The sequence below is a fragment of the Felis catus genome, chromosome A1, assembly GCF_018350175.1.
Source record: "Felis catus isolate Fca126 chromosome A1, F.catus_Fca126_mat1.0, whole genome shotgun sequence".
NCBI classification, from domain to species: domain Eukaryota; kingdom Metazoa; phylum Chordata; class Mammalia; order Carnivora; family Felidae; genus Felis; species Felis catus.
In genome coordinates this window covers 117,354,661-117,377,244 of record NC_058368.1, presented here as the reverse complement: position 1 = coordinate 117,377,244, position 22,584 = coordinate 117,354,661, and the positions used below count along the sequence as shown (strand labels likewise).

At 44.7% G+C, this 22,584-nt stretch overlaps 2 protein-coding genes across 9 annotated transcripts in view; both read left to right on the top strand.

The window, feature by feature from the left end:
* The first annotated feature begins 530 nt into the window (after nucleotides 1-530).
* Nucleotides 531-14,951, top strand: HDAC3 (histone deacetylase 3). Of its 3 annotated transcripts, none has more exons than XM_011282619.3 (15): nucleotides 531-822; nucleotides 914-996; nucleotides 2,326-2,468; nucleotides 6,798-6,879; nucleotides 7,009-7,065; nucleotides 7,186-7,241; nucleotides 7,627-7,760; nucleotides 8,295-8,375; nucleotides 8,751-8,824; nucleotides 8,988-9,052; nucleotides 10,390-10,479; nucleotides 10,606-10,664; nucleotides 10,946-11,025; nucleotides 11,324-11,481; nucleotides 14,297-14,951. In XM_011282619.3, exons 1-15 carry the CDS (start codon nucleotides 531-533, stop codon nucleotides 14,364-14,366), a joined length of 1,524 nt encoding a protein of 507 aa, XP_011280921.3. In that variant the 3' UTR covers nucleotides 14,367-14,951. The 3 variants fall into 3 exon arrangements, with proteins under 3 accessions (XP_011280921.3, XP_044895859.1, XP_003980911.1); XM_045039924.1 differs by having other exon boundaries at nucleotides 656-806; nucleotides 7,603-7,760; XM_003980862.4 differs by having other exon boundaries at nucleotides 657-806.
* A 1,682-nt stretch (nucleotides 14,952-16,633) lies between these two features.
* DIAPH1 (diaphanous related formin 1) overlaps nucleotides 16,634-22,584 on the top strand; it is a 104,151-nt gene continuing 98,200 nt past the window's right edge. For 5 of the 6 annotated variants that reach the window (XM_023256092.2, XM_023256089.2, XM_023256084.2 and 2 more), the window contains exon 1: nucleotides 16,637-16,870. In XM_023256092.2, coding sequence (XP_023111860.2) covers nucleotides 16,754-16,870 — 117 coding nt within the window. In that variant the 5' untranslated portion in view covers nucleotides 16,637-16,753. Of the gene's footprint in view, nucleotides 16,871-22,584 lie in introns of all 6 variants that reach the window. The other variant, XM_023256080.2, reaches the window with a different exon arrangement.

Sequence of the window (22,584 nt, the reverse complement as noted above, 5' to 3'; positions counted from 1 at the left end):
TTCGGACAACTCCGACTGTGGGAAGGGGAAGGAGATGGGGGTGGGGGCGCTGCCGCAGCCTCCCTAGGTTCCCAAATGCCTTCGCCAGTCGCCAGCCCAGGACCAGGGGGCGGAGCGCAGGTGTGAGGGGCGGAGAGCTAGAGCCTTGCGCGCTTGTGAGCGCAAGTGTGGTGCGCGCGTGACTGCGCCGTCCCCCCTCCGCGGGGGGAGTGTGCGGCGCCGAGCCTGGGTCCGGGCGGGGAGCACAGGCAGTCAGACGAGAGTGCTCTTCACGGGTCTATCCCGCACGCCGGGCGCGGCTCCGGCCCTCAGATGCCTCAGCCGAGTGGATAGTCAGGAATCTTCCCAGTGGGCCGGGGAAAGCTGGCTTTCTCCACCCAAGAGGGACAGCGTGGCTGGTTCTCCGGAGTCTCCTAGACTGGTGACCACGGCCTGAGCCCCGTTTGGGGCAGGTGGCTGGACGAGATGGCTCAGCTTCCCGAGGATTTGGCCCCCGCCCGGAAGGAAATGACCCTAGCATCCTAGGACCGATGCTACGCGTCCTCCGCAAAGTCCAGAAGCTCACGCTCCAGAACCTAGAAGGGCTAGCCAAGCGAGGGGAGGAACTCCGCAGGGGGCGTGGTCGGGAGGCGGGGCCTGGATTTCCCGGTTCCGCAGAGGCAGGCTGCGTGCTTGCGCAGCACGTACGAGCGGGGGTGGGGCAGGCAGCCGGGCGGGCGGCGGAGGCACGGGGCCTGGTCCCGCCGGCACCATGGCCAAGACCGTGGCCTATTTCTACGACCCTGACGTGGGCAACTTCCACTACGGTGAGGGAACAAGGTGGTACGCGAGGGGTTTCGGGACGCGGGAGTTACGAGGCGGGGGGACTACAACTCCAGGGAAGGGTACTGACGAACTCTTTTCCCACCCCCAGGGGCAGGGCACCCTATGAAGCCCCATCGCTTGGCATTGACCCATAGTCTGGTCCTGCACTACGGTCTCTATAAGAAGATGATCGTGAGTCCCAACATCGCTGTTGGGTTTTGAGGGTGGGGGCGAGCTGGGCGGCCCTAGGATAGGTGGGCTGCACTGAAAGCACGGGGTGCGACCTACCCTTGGGATGGGGCGGAGGCTGGATTTCAGGAGTCAGGAACACCCACCTTGTGCGTAGTGTTGGTGGGTGGATCCACCGACTTGTGGGAGTTACTTCTTCATCTTAGATCGCTAACCTTTGACCTCAAGTGGACCAACCTCTGGCCTGTGGTTAGGGTGGAGTGGGGCTGGTTTAAAGGCAGATGTTTTCCTTTTCAGCATCTTAGGGTGTGGGCAGTGCTGTGGCTTCAAGAAAGAGAGAGGGGGCTGGATCACTGTATCTGGATGTGAAGTGTTCCCACCGGTTCCCACCCCTTCTCCGCAACCTCTCTGTGCCTCTAAGGAGCTAGAGCTCCAGGGAGGACTCCGCAGGCCTGTGCGCAAATACCTATGTGTGTGTGAAAGAGAAGAGATGTCGTGGGTATTTCCTTATGAACTTAGAATACCCCCACACAGTTCTACTTAATTGCTCCCATCTCCCAGATATGCACATGGGGACAGATAATCCCCAGCTTGGATTTTATAGTTGTGATAGGCGATTATAGCAGTTAAGTTTAGCCCTCTTGGGTCACAAGGGGAATTGGACAACAGTATGAATGAGTGTTGCCCACTGTTTGTGCTGAGGCACAGAAAAGTGAAATCGTTAGAGAAAAAACTGAGGTGATGTTAGTGCATGATTCTATGAATCCTTTGAAATTGTTTGCTGGTATGTACCTGTGTGCACTTTCTGGGGAGAGAAACTTTTTGTTCTAGCCTAGTTTCTAAAGAACCGTGTGAACCCCTCAAAAGATAATAAATCTCTGGCTTAGCACCTTGGCACTTTGGTTTTTAATTAGAAGGTTGTCACAAATCCTGTATTATTTAACTCCAAAATTAAGAACTCCAAGGAGAGAAAGGATGGCATCAGAGCCAAGGGGAGGAGATGAGTATGGAAAGAATCAAAACTAGGAGGTCCAAGGAAAAGTGCAATGGATCAGGGCTCAAGGTTGAGAAGGTGGGAAAGATTGGGCTGGAAGTGGGAAGAAGGCAAGCCCACTGGTCTTTAGAAGGTTTGATCATAGTACCCCACCTGGCTAATCAGAGCCTCTCATCTTTACTGATGTTTGTTTCATATAATAGCAAGGATTGCAGCAGTGATAGGACCACTGCTGTGTGTGCTTTTGGACACTCCGCGGGGCTGGGGTCAGTGTGGGCAGTCTCAGCCCAATGAATGGGACTGACCTTGCCTCCGTTCACCTTGTTTTCCATCCCGAGGTCTTCAAGCCGTACCAGGCTTCCCAGCATGACATGTGCCGCTTTCACTCTGAGGACTACATCGACTTCTTGCAGAGAGTCAGCCCCACCAATATGCAAGGCTTCACCAAGAGCCTTAATGCCTTCAACGTGGGCGATGACTGGTGAGGGGAGGCCTGGGGTTTTTAATGCCAGCCATGTCAAGGAGAATGCTTGAATGAGGTCTCCTGGCAGCAGTGGGAACATATGAAAGGGGTCCTATTTGTCAGTGACTCATCATTTACTCATTTGGTTTTTTTCAACAAATATTTATTGGTTGTTTGCCCTAGGCCAGGCCCTGTGCTAAGTCCTGTGAAGGAGAGGTACATGGCCAACTGTGAGAGTGTATACTTGGGAGAATTACCTGTCATGGGTATGGGGTTGTCAGTGGAGGCTTTCTAGGGGAAGTAACGGAGGTTAAGGAGATCTGAAGAAAGAATAGGAAGTAATTAGGTGAAAGGTGGTTGGGAGGACACAAGTTGAGGCAGGAATGTCATTGGGTATCAGGGACAATCTGTGCTGAGGGTTTGTGCAAGTGTGGTATGCCACTCATTTGAGAAACAAAAAAGGTCAACCACATTTTATGAAGGAAAGAGTGATCGGAATCAAGGCTAAAGAGATGCTTAGAACCTTTAAATGGTAAATAGCCCTATTAATTGAGGCTCTTACCCTTAGAGTAGACAGAAATTATCAAAGTGTTTTAAAAGTAAGAGAGTGATTTACCCTGAGAGAGGTTTACATTGAGCTTTTCATACAAAGAAGACTCAGAGTTAGGTCCTTTGGGGAAGGGAGTGGATAACAAAGTTAAGCCATGATCCTTGCTTGCATTCTTGTATATATTCATGAAAATGTAATAGTCATAACAGTTACCCTTACTCAATTTATTTTTAAACTTTTTATTAGGAAAATTTCAAACATTTCGAAAGAATAGTACTGTAAACTCCCCTATATCCATCACCATCTGCAACACTTATAAACAAATGACCAATCTTACTTCATCTGCATTGCAGATCATTTTAAAGCAAACCTAACATTTTTGAAACGACACGTAAATACTTTATTGTGTATCTCCAAATGATACTCTTAAAAAAGAACTGTACATGCTTGAGTGTATGGGTGGCTCAGTCAGTTGAGCATCCAACTCTTGTTATTAGCTCAGGTCATGATCCCAGGGTCTTGGGATCAAGCCCCATGCCGGGCTCCTCACTGAGCATGGAGGCTGCTTAAGATTCTCTCTCTGCCTCAACTCCTGCTGTCTCTCCCTAACTCTAAAAATTAAAAACAAAAGAGAACAACCCCCCCCCCCCATACACATTGTGATTATCACTCCTAAAAAATTAGCAGTAATTCCTCAATATCATCATATATGCAGTCAGTATTCAGATTTCTCCAACTGTCTCCTAAACTTTTCTTTCTTGCAGTTGATTGTATTTGGTTGATAACATTTCTTAAGACTTTTAATCTGTAGTGTTTCCTCTACTTTGAATTTATTTCTTGAGGAAACCAGGCTGTTGATCTGTAGTTTCCTACAACAGCTACTGTTAATATTGAGTGCTTACTCTGCTATGCTCAGGTTTGCTGGTACATCCACTTAATTCTCACGTCAACAGTGAGATGTTGTAGTCCTTTTAAGTTAGGCATAAGGATACCAAAATTTGAGGAGATTTACGTAACTAGCCCGAATCACAAAACTGGTCAGTGAAAGTGGCAGGATTCAGATCCAAAGCCCAGGTTTTCAAACACTTCAGTGTTCACCGAAAGGTGTTGCCAGTGGAAGCACTCTGGGCTGGAAGATGGAAACCAAGTCCTTAGGCTGGCATTGACCACCTTCCCAGGCTTACCCTCATGTCCCTGCTTGCATTGGATTCCTTTCTGGAATGCCCTTTGCTCCTCTTTCAACCTCTCCAAGGCCTTCCTGGTCTTCACACCACCATGAAGTTTCATACCATGAAGACTTTCTTGACCACACGAGGCACAAAGTTCTGTCCTGTACACACTGCCCTCGTCTTTTGGTGTTTGATCGCATGCTGTCTTGGGAGCTTCCTTGGTATTTTTTTTATTGCTGCTGCTGTTGGTTCTGAGCTAACTTTACAGGTGTCAGAATGCAGTCACCCTCAGGCCACAGCTGGGGCTCTGTAACTGCTCTCTGTGCAGTTAGGGAATACTACCTACCACTGGGCCCTTTGCACTGCCTCGGTTGTGCTGTCAAACTTAAGCTACACTCACACCTATGTGTGTATTTCAGATGAGAATCAGGGATTTTCCCTTTTAATTAATTGGGAATTAATTAATTAATTTTGATGGCTTTCAAATTAATGTACTATAAAAAACCCAATTATACTGCAAAGCTTTTAATGGAAAAAAAAAAAAAAACAGTCCCAGATCTATCCCTCCCACCCAAAAAATCCCTCTCCCCAGTGGCAGCCACTTTCAGATCCTTAGCTATTTCTTCTGATATTTACCTTTGGATTTCAAAGCACTGATATTAATCTACTACTGTTCCTAATAATCTCTAATACTTAAGTAATGCCCTCTTTGTGTCAGGGCATTTTGTGTACTATCCTAAATGCTTCACAGGCATTAGCTCATTTAATCTCATCAATCTCTGTGAACCAGGGTCTGCTATTGTCTCCTTTTTACAGATGAGGACACTTAGGCACAGAAACTTTATTTATTTAAATTTAATTAATAATTAATTAGTTTAGAGAGGAAAGAGCCAGAGCCTACATGCGTGGGGGAGGGGCAGAGATTGAGGGAGACAGAGAGTGTGAGATCATGAACCTGAACTGAAATGAAATCAAGAGTTGGGTACTTAATGGACTGAGCCACCCAGGCGCCTTAGGCCCAGAAACTTTAAATAGCTTGTCCAATGTGATCATTACCAAGTGTTGAAGAGTCAAAGTTTGAACCTAGGTAATCTGGCTCCAGAATTTGTCTCTTAAATCGTGCTACCATATTATACTGCCTGTTGTAATGTGCTTGTATTGCTATTTTTTCACTTTACAACTTAAAGTGTTTTCTATTAAGCTCTTAGTATGGGAAATGAGCATTTAGTCTCCTCATATCATCACCCTGGCTTCCCCTTCCCTTCCACCTTCACAATATATCACTATTTTTATTAAATAAGTATTCTATGTTTACATCGTTATAACTTTGAAAAATTCACTTACTACAGAGCCAGATAGTATAGTATGATTTAATTTTTCTATTTGTACACCTTTTTGTTTTTCCAGGAGTCGATAATCACATTGTTTTTTCATTTGCTTAGTTTTCTAGGTATCAATTGTTAATTCTTCCCAGAACCTTTGAGAAATTATAAAACTCCCTACACCTCTTTTTTTTTGTAGTCAAATGTATCAGCTGAACGATTATTTTTTGAGAACTAAAACTAGGGAGGGGTCTTTCAATCCTTTCCTTTTTTATAAGTCAAGTTTATGAAGGTAAATTTGCATACAGTAAAATTAACCCTTTTTAAAATTTTTTTATTTATTTATTTTGGGTAGAGTAGGGGAGGGGCAAATAGAGAGAATCCCAGGCAGTCTCTTGCTGTCAGCATAGAGCCTGATATGGGGCTTGGTCTCCCAAATTGTGAGATCATGACCTGAGCAGAAATCAAGAGGCAGATGCTTAACTGACTGAGCCACCCATGTGCCCCTAAAACTCACCCTTTTTAGGCTTGTAATTCTGAGAGTTTTAACAGTGTGTATCAAAGTATAGATTATTTCTATTATCCCACAAAGGGCTCTTATACTCTTACCGTCAGTCTCTTCTTTCCAGCTTAGCTCCAGGTAACTACTGATCTGAGGTCTGTCCCTATATTTTGCCTTTTCCAGAGTGTTATATAAATGTAGCCATATAATATATAATGTTTTGTATCTGGTTTTAAGCCTCTCCTTTTTATAAAAAAAAGAAGGTAATAATTATAATTAACATCAACTTCTGGAGTACTAGGTACCACACGCTTTGTTAAAGACTTTCTATAGTTTATCCTTATTACTTTCTGTGGGTTATCCTTATCCTTAAACTGTATATGGGAATACAGTTTTTTCTTAAAAATGTGTGATTCTAAAGAATATTATTGAACATTGTGTTAAAATCTGATATGCATAAAAGAATCTTTTAAGAATAAAAAAGTTTATGTTCTCTCTTAACTTATTTCCTTTTTGGTGTATTGCTTAAGTACCTAGAAGCTGCCTACTTTTCTCCCCAGCCAGGATGCAAACTCCCTGACAGAGTTAAATGTTTTTTTACTTCCATCCAGTGACTTGCACAGGGCTTGGTACATGGTTTGGTCCAAAATATTCGTTGAATAAATTTGCACATAACCTGGGTGCATAGGGTGTGGGGAGAAGGTTATTAAAGAATGGAGGTTGGAGGGGTTTGGAGTTAGGGGAGAGGTGTAGGAAGGACCTGGTTGGAAATAAAGAGCTCTGACTTGCTTCTCTTCCCTGCAGCCCAGTGTTTCCCGGGCTCTTTGAGTTCTGTTCCCGTTACACAGGCGCATCTCTGCAAGGAGCAACCCAGCTGAACAACAAGGTGACCATGGCCCTGAGTCCTGTTCTCCCTTTCCTATGGGTCCTTTCACTCAAGGCCTTAACCCTGAGCCTGAGCTTCCAGCTTTGGGGATGGACAAAGAGGACTGTGAGTTGGGTGTTTGTCTTTCAGATCTGTGATATTGCCATTAACTGGGCTGGTGGTCTGCACCATGCCAAGAAATTTGAGGTGAGTGAGGAGATGATGGGGGAGACAATGACTGCCCTAGGTAGGTGGTCAGGATGACAGTAGGGGGCAGCTGGGTAGAGGAGTCGTTCCTCTCTTTGTAAGACCACTGTCTCACTATAGGCCTCTGGCTTCTGCTATGTCAATGACATTGTGATTGGCATCCTGGAGCTGCTCAAGTAAGTAGCCTGGGAGGAGTTGGAGGGACTTGTGAGACCTGTGGGTGAGGAGGTCTCTCAGATGGCACTGGCCCTGACCCCGGCCTCCACCCCCATACTAGCTTCTCCACAGTTCATAATGCTTTGCTCAGACTACGTCCTCTGTGTGTTGCTGGAAACTCCCTGCTGCCTGCTCACATTTCAGTCTTCTCTGCACATCCCTCTCCTGTCCCTGCCTCCAGGCTGGAGCCCCAGGGTTGCCCTTAGGGATGGCATTAGGTTTCAGCGGATTTGGGCTGAAGCAGACTCTTCCTAATTCCAGACCTTGTTTTGGGAGGAGTGGGTTGGATGGTTTTCTTGCTGGAGTTCCATTCTACCTCAGACCCTGGCTTGGCCGTCATCCCAGGTACCACCCTCGGGTGCTCTACATTGATATTGACATCCACCACGGTGATGGAGTTCAGGAAGCCTTCTACCTCACTGACCGGGTCATGACAGTCTCCTTCCACAAATATGGAAACTACTTCTTTCCTGGCACAGGTATGGGAATAGGGATGACCGTCCCCTTTGCTCCTTCAGCTCTTCACCGTGATGGCCTCCTGCTCAACCTTCAGGTCTCGGCTCAGGTGTCCTCTCCTCAGAGAAGTCTCTCCTGACCACCACAGTTAAAAGTAATCCCTCCTTCCCCGTTACTCTGTCACATCCTCGTGCTTGCTTCTCTTAGAGCACTCACTGCTATTTGTATTTATTGCGGTGTTTTGTTTTGTTTACTGTGTCCCTCCTCATCATGCCCACCTGCCAAGAATATAAGCTTGGTGGGATTTCATTCATTTCTTAGTTCTTTTTACTACTAGATCCCCTGTGCCTAGTACACAGGTTGGCTCATAGTAGGCCCACAAATATTATTTGTTGAATGAATGCAAGCCACGAGAGGTGGGGTGGCTCTAGGGAGTATGTGGTGGAGGGACATAGATGTAGTGAGAGGCCCTCAGGGTACGGGTTGGGGTTGAAGCAGCTGGGTTGTGAGTGCCCTCTGTGGATGGCTCCCACCCCCTACTCTCCACTTCCCTATAGGTGACATGTATGAAGTTGGAGCAGAGAGTGGCCGCTACTACTGTCTAAATGTGCCCTTGCGGGATGGCATTGATGACCAGAGTAAGTATTGAAGTCTTTTCCCTGCACGTTAGACCTCTTCTTTCTCTCCTTGAATTAACCTCTTCTGCCTGGTATTGTCTGCTATTGGGCCAGGTGTCCTTAAGGATGAATGGCCTTCAGAGGGACCATGAACCCCCCGGAAATTGTATGCAACATGTTTATGTGTAGGTGCATTTTTTTGGGAAAAGGGTCATTAGCTTTCATCAGTCACTCAAAGGTGTCTGGGACCCCATTCAGAAGTTCAGAACCAGTGACTTGGTTCTTTGGGTTGCCCCTTTTCCTGGGCTACATGCTCTCTCAACCCCCTTTTTCCTTTTGTTCCCTGTCTCCCCATCCCCTTGGGGTGCCAGGTGCCCATCTTTGGCCCTCTCCCAGGTTACAAGCACCTTTTCCAGCCGGTTATCAACCAGGTAGTGGACTTCTACCAACCCACGTGCATTGTGCTCCAGGTAATACTGTCAGTGCCTCCTCAAGAGGGCTCTGCCTGGGCTTAGGGGAAGAAAGCAGGGAGGAGGAGAGCCCCAGTGTTGGTCAGGGAAAGGAAGTGAAGGACATCTGGGACGTTCTGATCGGTTATCTCACTGCAGCTGCCTGGGGTTTTGCTTTTTGCAGTGTGGAGCTGACTCTCTGGGCTGTGATCGTCTAGGCTGCTTCAACCTCAGCATTCGAGGGCATGGGTGAGATTTGCCTTCCTTCCCTGCCCCCAGGTTTTCAAGTGGCTTTGGGCCTTGATACACAAAGTGGGGGTAGGTGGCAAATGGGCCATAGGAAGAATAGGGAGAGTCACTCCTATGCAGTGAGAAAGGCCCATGCAGAGGGACTGAGACAGGGAAGAGCTGGTGTAGCAGAGGAGATGAAGTCACAACAGTGAGGCAAGAACACAGGGAGCAAGCTGGAGGTGGTTTGGCTTGAGGCCTGTGAAGGCAGCCGTGGCAAGGTTGTACAGAGCCCTTACCTCATGGTAAGGAGTCTGGATTATATTTCAGATATGATGGGAAACTGCTGGAAGATTTTAAACAGGGAAGTGACATGATCCAACTCAGGTTTGAAAGTGACTGCTCTGGGGCGCCTAGTGGCTCAGTCGGTTAAGCGTCCGACTTCGGCTCAGGTCATGATCTCATGGTTCGTGAGTTCGAGCCCTCTGTCAGGCTCTGTGCTGACAGCTCAGAGCCTGGAGTCTGCTTTGGATTTTGTGTCTCCCTCTCTCTCTGCCCCTCCCCAACTAGCACTCTGTCTCTGTCTCTCTCAAAAATAAAGATAGAAAAAATTAAAAAAATAAAAAGAGAAAGTGACGGCTCTGACTGCTGAATGCAGGAAGGATTGGGGTGGGGGTTGGGGACTGGAGTGGAGGTGGGAAGACCAGCTAGGAAGCCATTGGTGTCGTCCAGGCAGCAGATGCAGTGCCTGGGTTTAGGCAGAGAAGGTGACCAATGAGACGTACATGATTGGAGTTCTATTTTGGAGGCTAGAACTGACAGCACTTATTGGTGCATTAATGAGAATAGTTGATTAACAGGTAGGGTGTCAGGGTGGGTGTTGAGCAGGATGGAGGTGGGAGTGCACTTTGTTTTTTAAATTTTTATTGAGATACAATATGTATGCAATACATTACACATATCTCAAGAGTATAAATCAATGAATTTCATTACCTAGATCAAGATATGGAACCTTTTCAGGGCGCTGGGGTGGCTCAGTCAGTTAAGTGTCCTGCTTCGGCTTAGGTCATGATCTCACGGTCCGTGAGTTTGAGCCCTGCGTTGGGCTCTGTGCTGATGGCTCAGAGCCTGCAGCCTGCTTTGGATTCTGTGTCTTCCTCTCTCTCTGCCCCTCCGCCAGTCATGCTCTGTCTCTCTCTGTCTCTCAAAAATGAATAAATGTTAAAAAAAAAAAATTAAAGAGAAAAGATATGGAACATTTTCTAGTTCCCTTGTGCTCCTTCCAGGCAGTAGCTAGAGATGTACACTTTGAGTTTTTGAGAACTTCCTCCAGCTATTCCCCTGGTTCCTTTTAACAGGGAATGCGTCGAATATGTCAAGAGCTTCAATATCCCTCTTCTGGTGCTAGGTGGTGGTGGCTATACTGTCCGAAATGTTGCCCGTTGCTGGTGAGCATACTCCCTGATTTTCTTCCTCCCCCTTGTCCACTGTGAGTTGGGGGCTCCCTGAGAGATGGCCAGGTGGGCCCTTCAGCCCACTTGCTCAGCTGAGCCCACTCTGCTGTTTGGTTTCAGGACGTATGAAACATCGCTGCTGGTAGAAGAGGCCATTAGTGAGGAGCTTCCCTATAGTGGTAAGGACCACCCCATGATACCCCATAGCAGGAAGCCATTCTCAGAAGACCCCTGAATAGCCTGGTTTGAAGGCAGATCAGAATTTTTTTCTTATTATTATTACAGGTTGGAAATTTGACACTTTAAGAGCTCTGCAGACTGAACTCCTAAGCAGGGAAAAGATTGGACAGCTCTTTTGCGGGGGGGTTTGGATGGGAAGGAGATAGGTTGGGAAGTCTCAGGACCTGCCGGTCCCTGTCTAAGCCATGCCTTCTCTCCTGATCTCCCTTTCCGTGCTTAGAATACTTCGAGTATTTTGCCCCGGACTTCACACTCCATCCAGATGTCAGCACCCGCATCGAGAATCAGAACTCACGCCAGGTCAGCAGCTTGGAGAAACTGAACACAAGGGTTGGGGGAGCCTAGGAGAGGTCCAGGATGAAATCAGAGAAACCAGAGAAGAGAGGAAAGTTCTTAGTTGTCACTATAACTCTTATCAGCTAGGAGACAGCCTGGGTTCAAGTAGAGGCAATTGGGGTCGGGAGGAGGGACATTTATCAGGTGGGTACTTGAACTAGGATTCAGAAAGGGATTAGAACTAGGATGGTATGGGTGAAAGGTAGCTAGAAGTGTGGGTGCTCTGGGAATCACTCACTCTCTATTCCAAATCCCAAATCAGTACCTGGACCAGATCCGCCAGACAATCTTTGAAAACTTGAAGATGCTGAACCATGCACCTAGCGTCCAGATTCATGATGTGCCTGCAGACCTTCTGACCTATGACAGGACTGACGAGGCTGATGCAGAGGAGAGGGGTCCTGAAGAGAACTATAGCAGGTCTGGGGCAGTGATTTGACAGCAGGGGCTTCCAACAGGCATATGGGGGAAATTAAGAGGGAAAAAGTAAATTGGAAGGCATTAGCTTGATTGCTTTTGGCTTAGCTCCTTTAGTACTTACTTTTTGGTCTGTTGCAATTCCACACTCTTGGTGTGTGTGTATGTGTGTGGGTATGCCACAAATAAGTAATTTATTGTCAAAATTTTAAACAACACCAAAATATGTTAAGCTTGCATTCACACAGTCCCAGACCAGTTTGACAAGTAACCACTGTTAATAGTTTGATTTCTATTTTTTCAGATAGATCTTTTTCAATAGATTATAAGTATACTACTCAACATACATGTATGAACACAAACACCTACACACTCATTCTCAGAGTTTGTGCATCTTTTGTTTTTAAATGTAAGTTGGATTATTCCATACAAGTTGCTCTACAATTTACACCTTTTTTTTTTTAACAAAACAGCATATCTTTCCATGTGATTATGTATCGATCTGCTTCATTATTTTATTAGCTGTATAATATTGCATTGTGTGGGTGTAGCATAATCTAAGTACCACTGATGGCATTTACATTATTTCCCTTTTTTTTTTTTACCATCACAAAGAATATGGTGATGCACCCCCTTATACAAATATACGTCTTTGTATGCTTGTTTCAGTAGGCTGTGTGCACTAAAACTTTTTATATTTGTTGCCAAATTGCCCTCCAAAAAAATCTATAACAGTTTATAATATTCCCAGCATTTTACATGCTTCTTCCAGGTTCAGAGCTCTACAGGTCATTGCTTATATACTCTCTAAGACCCTTTGATATCTTTCCTCTGTTCATTTTTTTCAGGTGTGATAATTATATTATGTCTTTTTTTAAGTCTTTATCTTTCTGAGATACATATTAAAATATTTACATGTGCATTGAGTTAGGGAAAAAAAAAGATTAGAGCTTTTAAAAAATTTTTGAAATCCCAGAATAGGTTTTTCTGAAAAATGAAGGGAAAAGACAGCAGAAACAAGAAGTGTAGAAACAGATGCACTTAATGGAGAACAGATATCCTTACTTGATTGAGGGATAACCACAGCTGGTTACCTGCACCTCCCACGCAGTGTTAGAGGTTCGAGCTGGCTCTGAGTGTGATGACCTTCTCAGTCCCTTCCAGAATCTGCTTCTCTTAGAGGTCAGCTTTCAGATTTCTCCTTTAGATCTGGGCTTTACTGCTTGGACCTTTGGAACCACTCTACTCCTCCTCCATGAACACCCTCTTCTTCCCACTCCTGGTTGAGGAGGTATCAGAACCTCTGGCCTAAGGATTCCTTTTGAATGTATCGCCTCCTTGTCAACTTCTCCAGGTCTCTGAAGCTTAACTTCTAGAATTGATTTTCTTAGAAATGTGCTTTGAAGTTTCTCCTTTTGGCAAAGTTTGGCTTTTTCATCTCTGGTTCTAGGCTGGTGTCTGGGCCTAGTCTCTGTATAATACTACCCCCTCTCAACAGCCAGCAGAAGCCTCAGGCCTCTTCCTGCCCTAAGCCCTACCTCACTGTGAGCCCACTCACCGAGTTCCTGTTCTTTGATGCCTATAGTTCCAGCTTGCATAGCACTTGCAGAATTGTAATAGGAGTGACTACTTTTTGTGGATTTGCTAAGCATCAGGCTCAATCCTAAGTGCTTTATATTAAAACATATGTATCTTCATGTCATCGTTCTACTGTCATCAGACAACCCTAAAAGGTTATCCTCAAATTACCTGAGGAGGAATCTGAGGCTCAGAGAGGTTAAGTAATTTGCCAAAGGTCCTACAGCTAGTTAAATATCAGGACTGAGAGTCAAGCCTGAGTCTCTGACCCCACATCTTTAACTCTTATGCACTCGGAGGTAACTGAGACATTGTTTACCAGGCAGATAGGGCTTTCCCTGACTTTGTTCTCCAGCTTCTCTTTGACGACTTTCTCCCTTCTTGCTCAGTTATCAGTGTGGGCAAGGTAATTCAGTTTTCAGTTACTTATATTCTCTCAGAGAGTAGTTTTCCAAAAAGAAAGAAACAGGTATTGAGTACTTACTGGGCACTGAGTTGCTTTTGCATCCCTTTCATCACTCTCCTTTCCATTGCTCTTAGAACAATGCCCCATTCTTTGGCCAGGGCTTTAGAAAGCCCTGTGTGCTGGTGTTTGTCTATGTCCATGGTCTTGTCTGTAACTACTCTCCTCCCTGCACACTGCTCCCAACTATCCTGGCCTCCGTGCTCCTACTGGAATACATCAGTCAGCCTCCACCTGATAACACTGTACTTGGTTTTCTTGCAGCTTAAAATGGGCTTCCACAGATATTTGTCTGGCTAGCTCCTTCTCGGATTTGAAGTCTTACCTTAGAACAGCTGTCTGTAATAATTCTTCCTGAAGTTTACCCTTTTTCTCCCCTTCACTCTCATTCAGATCCCTTTCTTTCTTTTCTTTTTTTTTTTTTTTTTTCAGAGCATTTTCCACCATGGTAAATTATCATCTTTATTTACTTACTTTGTTAGTTACTGTCAGTCTTGTTTATTTGGTAAGTGTTTTGAGGATAGGCAGAAATTTTACTGAACTTATTGTCTACTGTATCGCTGTGGCTTATGATGGTGGCTGGCATAGAGTAGTCCCTCAGTAAATGTTTGTTGACTACAAGAATGGATGGAATGGATCGCTACCAGTCTCTGCCAACAGGAGAGGAGTAGTTCCTTGACAAAAGGGGCCTAAGACGTTGCTCCAGAGAGGGTGCCTGTGTGGGGGAAGATGAGAATTTGGGGAATAGGACCCTGACCTCTCTCCCTTGCTTTGCAGGCCAGAGGCACCCAATGAGTTCTATGATGGAGACCATGACAATGACAAGGAAAGCGACGTGGAGATTTAAGAGCAGCTGGGCTTGCTCTATCCCAAGGAATTCCTTTTTACCTCTTGTTTGGGCAGGAGGGAAAAGATGTGGCGCCCACAGCCCTGGACGGTCACTTTCAGGGCTTTACCAGTGCTGGAGGAGGGTTTGGAGACCACACCTGGTTTTTGAACCAACTATCCCCTTTACTGTATTTCCCAAGGCCTGACAATGGTACTTATTAGGGATTGGATGGGGACAAGGATAACTTCCCCTAGGACATCTTGGGCAATGGGCCCTAGATGCTGTTCCCAGCTACTTTGGCCCCCTTATTCCTTTCCTGCTTCCCTCCAACCCAGAGACTTACAGGGATGAAGATGTTAGACGGCAGTAAAGTTGCCTCTGACTTTCTCCTTTCTTGGTTTCCCCTACAGCAAGCCTTGTTTTCAGTGCAGGTGAAGAGTGAGGGATTTTAGGGGTTTCTGGCTGTCTAACATCTTAACCCCAGATGATGGGAAATATGGTTTTGAGTCCGGGGAGGATGTAAAAATGTCTCTTTCTAACTTTTGGCTTTATGTCCATTTTACCACTGTTTTTATCCAATAAACCAAGTTGGTATTTTTTGTACCTTTTGCCTTCCTGGGAATATTCTTAATTCTTGCTAGCTGCCTATGTATGAAAGGAGAAGAAATGGGGGTCATGATGTATATAATAAAAATCATAGTTAACATTCATTCAACACTTATCTTAGGCCCTGTGTATGAATTCTACGTGGATTATGTTACTCATATATAGGGAGTTCTTAGAGCATTCTGGTTAAGAGTTAGACAAACCTGAGCAATTACTAGCTTAAGAGAGGGAGTAGAAGATGACTTGATGTTTTGGATCCTGTATGTTTGGAATGGTAATGCTAGTTGGTGAAGATACACTGAGATAAAACGTCAAGTGCTTAGCATGGTGCCTGACAAGTGGTTGCTCATTATCTTAACTGTCTTGGTGAAGAATGATGCTAGATACTGTAGTAGCCACAAATGTGGACCCTTCCCTGACATTCATAATCCAATAAAGAGTGAGGTAAATGGTATAGCAGATGTAGACAGCGGTATGAGAAAGAAGAGTGATAGATGGATCATTCCTTCCATGCTTTGATCCTGTGTCGGTGCTCTAGCTTAGAAAATAATATCCCATGCCCTAAACTGAGCACTGGGGTCTCAGAGTTCCCTCCAGGAACATATATTTGAAATCTTTTGTCAGCTGTGGGTGAGATAATTCCATCCATATTTTGAGGGCCTACTGGGGGCCACATATTTTTCACAGAAGGAACAGATGTAGCTGGGAGAATGGATGAGATTACTGAGGGAGAAATGAAGGTGGATGAGCAAAGAACACACTTGGAGAACACCTGCTCTTTTCACTCAGGTTTGGTTTTTGTCAGTAGGATATCCTGGTCAAACATAGGACTTCCCAGACTAATCTGGATTAAAAAAAAAATTTTTTATCACTTATGTGCCCTCGAGCAAGTCACTTTAACTCTCAGAAGTCCCAAATTTTCTATCTGTAAAATGGTGAGACTAATGGAGTCTGTCACATGGCAATGCCAGGATTCAGTGAGGAACAACACGGAGAGTTTTGCATAGTGTCTGGTTTAGAGCAAGTGCATGGTAAATGGTAACTATTATTCCTGAGTAGTCACCTGTTGGCAATAACTAGTTTTTCAGAATAAAAAAACACCACTGGGAAATAGACCTGCGATTCAAAACTAGGTGATCTAACTCCAGTCTAGCACTTGCTCTGGACCACTCTCTGTTCCAGGCACATAGCTTTCAATAAATACTGCCGCTTTCAAATTTTTTCATGTGCTCCACTGATGTTGCACACATAAAAAACTGTATTATCTTTGAAATACCCGCACTGGATTTTCGGCCAAAATGACATCTCTTATTTGATTTTTTGTTTAGATAAGATCCTGGTCTAGGGTGTGAGAGGGTATAGGCTTTACAGCCACGTGGGCAGTGTGGGAGCGGGGAGGCCTGCGCCGCTCCGACCGCCAGGTGGCGCTATTCCCTGTCGAGGCCGCAGAGTTGCACCGCCCACTCACCACCATTTCCCCCCCCCCCCCCCCCACGTGAGTCCGAATGGTTAGGTCCGCCAGGCAGGTAGCTTGCTTCCGCGCCTTCCCTCCACCCCCTCACTTCCCCCATTGGTAGGAGCTGCTGGTCCGGGCGGAAGTGGGGCAGGCGGGCGGGAGCGAGGCGTCGCCGTTGTATATTCATGAGGCGCGCGCAGCCCGGCATACTAATGAGGCGGGGCGCGGCGGCGGGCTGAGGAGGGAGCTGTTGGGCGGCGGCGGCCGGTCGGGAGCTGCCCGGCGGGAGCTGCCCGGCGGGAGCGGCGTAGGCGCGGGGTCATCTGCCAGCGCGAACCTGGACATGGAGCCGCTCGGCGGGGGCCAGGGTCCCGGCCGCGGGACCCGGGACAAAAAGAAGGGCCGGAGCCCGGACGAACTGCCTGCGGCGGGCGGCGACGGCGGCAAATCCAAGAAATTTGTGAGTGTCCCTCCCACCCGGTTCCTTCAGCCTAGCTCGGTAACCGTCCTCCGGTCCCCGGTGACTCCCGCAGCCGACCCCAGGGCTGTACGCCCGTCTCTAGGGAGCCGCCCCCGCGCCTCTCTTTCTCCGTTTGCTCGGTCCTGGGCTCCACAGCCGGACATCCTACCCCTCTGGGACCTCGGGAATCCCCGGAGTCCCACCCGGCTCTTGCCCCGGCAGCCTCGGGGCTTCCTTCACCCCTTCAGCCCGTACGCTCTGCCCTCCGCCCCCATAGCCCGGCGGGTCTTAGCCCCATCTCTTCCTTCTCAGCCCCACTTCCTTTCTTCTTCGTCTGTTACCCGCACACGCCTTCTCTATCTTGTCCTCTGTGTTTTTCTGGGTCCATTATTTATTACCCTTCCACAACCCCCCCCCCCCTTTTTTTTTTTTTTTTTGTATCCTCTTATTTGCTTCTCTTAAAGGTCACTTCCTTCTCAAGATTGATCCCTTTCACCTGCTAACTTTCCTCCCTCCTCGCCCCGGCTCTGGGCCCTCAGCCCGGTGTCACCTGATAATCCTTCCCCTCTGGAATGTTACCTGACTTGGCTTCTACCTTCCCTGGACGTTTGTCCTTGTGATTGCAGGAATGAGTTCCTGCCCAGGTCCTATGGTCATTGGGCATGACGTTAATTTGTTTCCCAGTATTTCTCCATCCCGAGAACCTGCCTCTTTGCCCTGTTGCTTATCACTTTTCAGAGGGTTAGAACTTCTCTCATGATGCTGCCTTTCTTGATTTAGGATGGTGATAAACCTTCCTCATAGGGAGGAAGTTAGGCTGCAAGTCCAAGAAGTTTGAGTAATTGAATCGCTTTTTATGTTTCCCATGAAAACCATCTCAATTCTTCTGCCACCTCCTGTGTGACAGGCTAGTGACATCCCTTTTCCTACCTGTACAAGAAAGAGTATAGCTGTCCCCAGGTGTCAGTGACTTCCAATCTGAGTTAGAAGGAATACTGATATTCATGTATCACTATCATATTTCATTACCTTTGCCCACATTAAATCTTGTTTACTCCTCTCTCCAGGGAGCTATTTGTTTGCTTTTTACTGTAAAAGCTTTGAAAGATATGGGACACTATCCAAGAGAGGGAAATAGTCTTGGATCTTAATAATCGTTTGCTAGTTGTGATTGTAGTTATTAGTCTTTTCTTCCAGGTGATTATGCCTCCACCACGGTATCTCTTTCTAGTAACCAAATGGATTCTGACTCTTTGCTCCTTTATCCCCAACCTTTAGTATTCTGATCCAAACCCACAAAGTTGGGAAGAAAACTGATAAAATGATGGAAACAGGAGAAAATGTTGCTTTGGGACCTAGAGGATTGAGATGTGGAGAGTTCTAAGCAGAATTAAAATAGTGACTCATCTCTTCCTACCTATTTCTAGCAAGGCAGGTGCTTCTGGACTGTCCTTTCCAGTGACTTATGGGCTGTCAGTAACTGCCTTCTTTTTTTTTTTTTTTTTAATTTATTTTTTTAATCTGGTGAACATCTGTTTTTCCAGAAATGTAGAATTAATGGTAGTGAGGACCCTCCCCCTCGTGATTAAAGAAACATTTCCTTATGTTTGTTTAGGATAGTAACTGACACTCTAGTTAGAGAGCTTTCCTTCTAAGAATTAAATTCTGGGGCTTATAATCCTTTTTTATTATAAACATACATATATCTGTTATTGTTGTTTTGCTCTTGTTTCCATGGGTACTGTTTGACCTTCCTCACCCACATTCTAGCTATTCCTGCTGATGTATTGAACTCTGTGGCTTGTAATGTTTTTCAGGTCCTTAAATAGAATTTTGTTTGTGCTTTTGTTTTACCTAATACCTGCGTGTTTCACAAGTGAAGGGAATTGAAGTTGAGATACCTGAGGAAACTTAACTTTTTTTCACCTGTGTTTTGGAATGTTCATGGACTCTTGTGTATGCTGGGTGGATTTGGCTCAGAGTTTTTGGTATTTGCTTTACAGAGGGTGGAGCCGAACCAAGTTCTCTTTTTCTTTCTGAGGTGTTGGTGTTAACTCTTAACTGGCTGAAATGTTTAAAAAAAAGAGAGAGAGAGAGAGAGAGAGAGACAGAAAAAAAATGTGTAGCACTGGTAGTGAGTAGAATTGCATTCAGAGCTAGGGGATTGGAAAGTTTCCAGAAAAGTAGTGCTACTTAACCCCTTTCTTGCCAACTGTAACTTACCTCAAGGCATCAGAATATTCTCTCATTGTTCTTTTTATGAGAACTCTTTGACAGTGAGAGACCAGGAGGGGCATTGCAATCCACTTGTCTTTGTGTCTGTGTGTATATGTGGGTGCGTGGAGGGGGAAAAATTGCTGGTGTGCTTTTGTTACCCGTGGCTTAGTTTTTTGAACTACAAGCTAAAAGAACTGTTTTGCCTGCTCCACCTTTGCTAGAGTGTGTGTTCTCTGGAATCCCATTAAGAATGTACTTTATAAGTCTCCCTTTCTCTCTGCCCCTCTCCCTGCTTGTGTGCTCTCTCTCTCCTTCAAAAATACATAAACATTAAAAAATAATAATAATTTAAAAAAGGGCACCTGGTTGGCTCAGTCGGTTGGGCATCCAACTTCGGCTCAGATCCTGATCTCCCTGTCTGTGGGTTTGAGCCCCGTGTCAGGCTCTGTGCTGACAGCTCAGAGCCAGGAGCCTGCTTTGGATTCGGTGTCTCCCTTTCTCTCTGCCCCTCTCTCTGCTCATGCGCTCTCTCTCTCTCCTTCAAAAATAAACATTAAAAAAAAAAAAAAAAAAAAAAGAATGTACTTTATAAAGCTCCACTGGTTTGGACTTAGTGTGCCTGAAGGTTATTTGTTTGCATTTGAGGAGTTTCTCATCTCTTTAAGCTGCTGCATACCTTTCCAGGCTTATGCAGGTTCTAAGTACAGATCAAGTGAATGGAAGGCAGAGCTTACATATTGGCAAAGATACTCTTAACCTCTGAGACATCTTGGGTGGAAAGCAGATGGAGTTGAAGTTTAAAAAGTGGTTGGGAATCACCTTTTAAAAACATTGGGTTGTTAGAGATGCTGATACTTGTGGCTGAAGCTGGGCTGCCTGGTATTTCCTGATTCTTCATGAATCTTTCTCCTCCTGGGCCATAAGCATATCCTTTCTCCAGCATTGTTGCAGTTCCTTGCAGAGGTCTTTAGGATGAAGGAAAATAAAAATTCAAAATGAACAGAATGTTTTCTGATTTTTCAGCAGTGATGAATTTGGGTGTCAAATAAACTGCTGGCTGAAATATGTGTAAAGGTAGTAATTACAACCAGGGTGTTGGAGGCTGCAGAGTATTCCTGCATTTTATAAACACCATGTTTTATACAATCAAGAAGTTGATGCATTCTAAGAAGGAATATTACTTCCTGATTCACCTAGAGGCGTAAGTCTGTAAAATGTGAGTTTTAGCTTGGGATTAGAGAGAAGATACATAATTTTTAAAATCTTGTTTAATATTAGATGTCAATGTATTGAATTTCACCAAGCGAGTTTCATGCCTTGTGAAAAACAAAGTGATAGTGAAAGTATAAATGTTTGGTTGTAGACCCCTGTCCGTCCGTCCATAAGGAGAGCAGTCAAAGGTAAAGGATGCCAGGCAGAATTTTAGATAGTAGGGAAGATAGAGAATATGAAAGAAGTGGAGTTGTTTATGCAAATATCTGCTTCTGTCTTATTAAGACATTAACTTTGATCCAGAAAGTTGCAGAAAACGGAGAGCTTTATACTAAAGTCATGTGATTTTTTTTTTTTTTTTTAAAGATGATAAACAAAGGGATTACTTATTTTGGAAAGAGAGCCTACAGGAATGTTTGTGAGATGTTTGAGATGACAGAATGATACCTTAAAAATTGCTGCCCTTTTTCCTGCCTTGTTTTTAAAGAGGTAGCCCAAGGATCCACTTGATCATGTTACATTTACTTGTCTCAAAGGAAATCCTCCCTGACAAGAGGTCAGACCGAGGGAATCCCTCAGAATTAAAATCTCTGCCTTGAGAGAGTTGGTAAATGTTCGGATACTTTTATTAAAAAAAAAAAACTGAAAATTTTATGACATGTAAATTATATTTATTATAAAACCTAAGAAAATAGTTATAAGTGAGAAATGATTTAAGTTTGTTGATGCGCATATGGGTCAGAATAGACTAATTTTATTTCCTGTATGGTAGAATAACCTTTTGCTATCCCATGGGGCTCTCCATTTTATAAATGGATTGCCAAGTTATTCTTGGAGAGTATTAACATTTTCAGTGAAATGTAATGGAGGTTTACAAGATAAGGTTATACCACATAAGATTTAGAAGAACAGGTTAAAATCATGTTTATTACCAAGAAATAGTAGTAATTGTAGAGAAAAGGTTTGTGTGTTCAGATAGTATGTTTTTCCCATTTTATGTCTCATTTGAAATCATTCATGACTACAAAAAGCATTCCTATTTGAAACAAGCTACGTATTGTATTACTTAAGTGTTTTTCTTTATTTTGTTGCCCTTCCTCTTACTCACTTTTGTTTGAAAGCCTTAGGAAAGAATTTACCTCTTGCTAATGAGCAAAGCAGCCTTGAGTATTTGCCCCTAGTTAGGGTTAAGGAAGACAAAGGCAAGCCTCCTCTCCCCTTGCCCAGTTAATATCCTCCCCTTCTTCTTTGTTTTTATTCCTTATCTGCTTCTGTAGGGGCAGGGCCCAGTTCCCTGGGCAGCCAGGCTTTTGATGAATCAGGAGCGGTAAAAGCTGTTAATACTAAAATTTCATAAAGCTTCAAAGCTAAAATTGAAAAAGAAAGAATGTTTAGACACTGGGAACATATTTTACTTCATTTTACACCTCTCTTTTTCCTTCCTCTCTTCTTTCTTTCTCCCTTCCTTCCTTCCCCCCACAACCCCCTCCAAACATTCTATTAGAACCAAGGAACCCTTTTTAATAAAGTCAAAGAATTACTGGAAAAGAGAAGTATTAGGACCAGTGTTTCAATGAATTTTACCACCTATTACAGGATAACTAGGTGTATCATTGCTGTTTCAGCTCTGAGATTCTTCCATTCATTATTAAAACTTGCTATGAAGGGTAGCTTCAAAACTTTAGTATTGGAAGGGACTTTAAATGTCATCAAGCCCAAACACCCACTCAGTGCAGTAGTCTCTTCTTACATTTGAAGTTTGGAAACATGGGGGGACCATGGGGTGGATGTTGGATAAATGAATGCAGAAGAAGCACAAATTTTGGATTCTACGTATCCTTTAGTAAATTTCAGGATCTTGGAATAGCTAGAGTAGTAGAAAGATTTTATAAAGGGAACGGATATACTAGAAGCTCTGTAACTGAGAGGGAAAAGATTGAAGAAACTGCTGTGTGTTGCCTGGCTCTCTGACAATCATAGTTTCAATTTGTCCTATAAATATTTGCTTAAATGTCTTTACTCTGAGAATGGGGATGGAACAGATAAGGAGACACAAAGGAGAATAAGTATAACGGAGCTGAATTAAGAGAAACACCTGGCATTCTTACGTGGAAGCATTCTTATATGGAAGATGGGATATTCCATCCTTGGTGGTGGTTAAGTGGTCCTTAGTCTAGGTGGTAGCGAAGTTGACATTTTAAGGTAGTAGGTAGAGGTAGAATTGATGGTGTTCTGGATTTTTGATTCTGTGATTTATTCCCTGTTTTAGAAATACTGCTGTGTGA

Excerpts from the sequence above, each read along its gene's own strand:
- HDAC3 (XM_011282619.3), top strand. The coding sequence starts at position 531 with ATGCTACGCGTCCTCCGCAAAGTCCAGAAGCTCACGCTCCAGAACCTA. Across the intron at positions 823-913 it reads TACGGTGAGGGAACAAGGTG|GGGCAGGGCACCCTATGAAG; the intron begins GTACGCGAGGGG and ends TCCCACCCCCAG. Across the intron at positions 8,825-8,987 it reads CCACGTGCATTGTGCTCCAG|TGTGGAGCTGACTCTCTGGG; the intron begins GTAATACTGTCA and ends TGCTTTTTGCAG.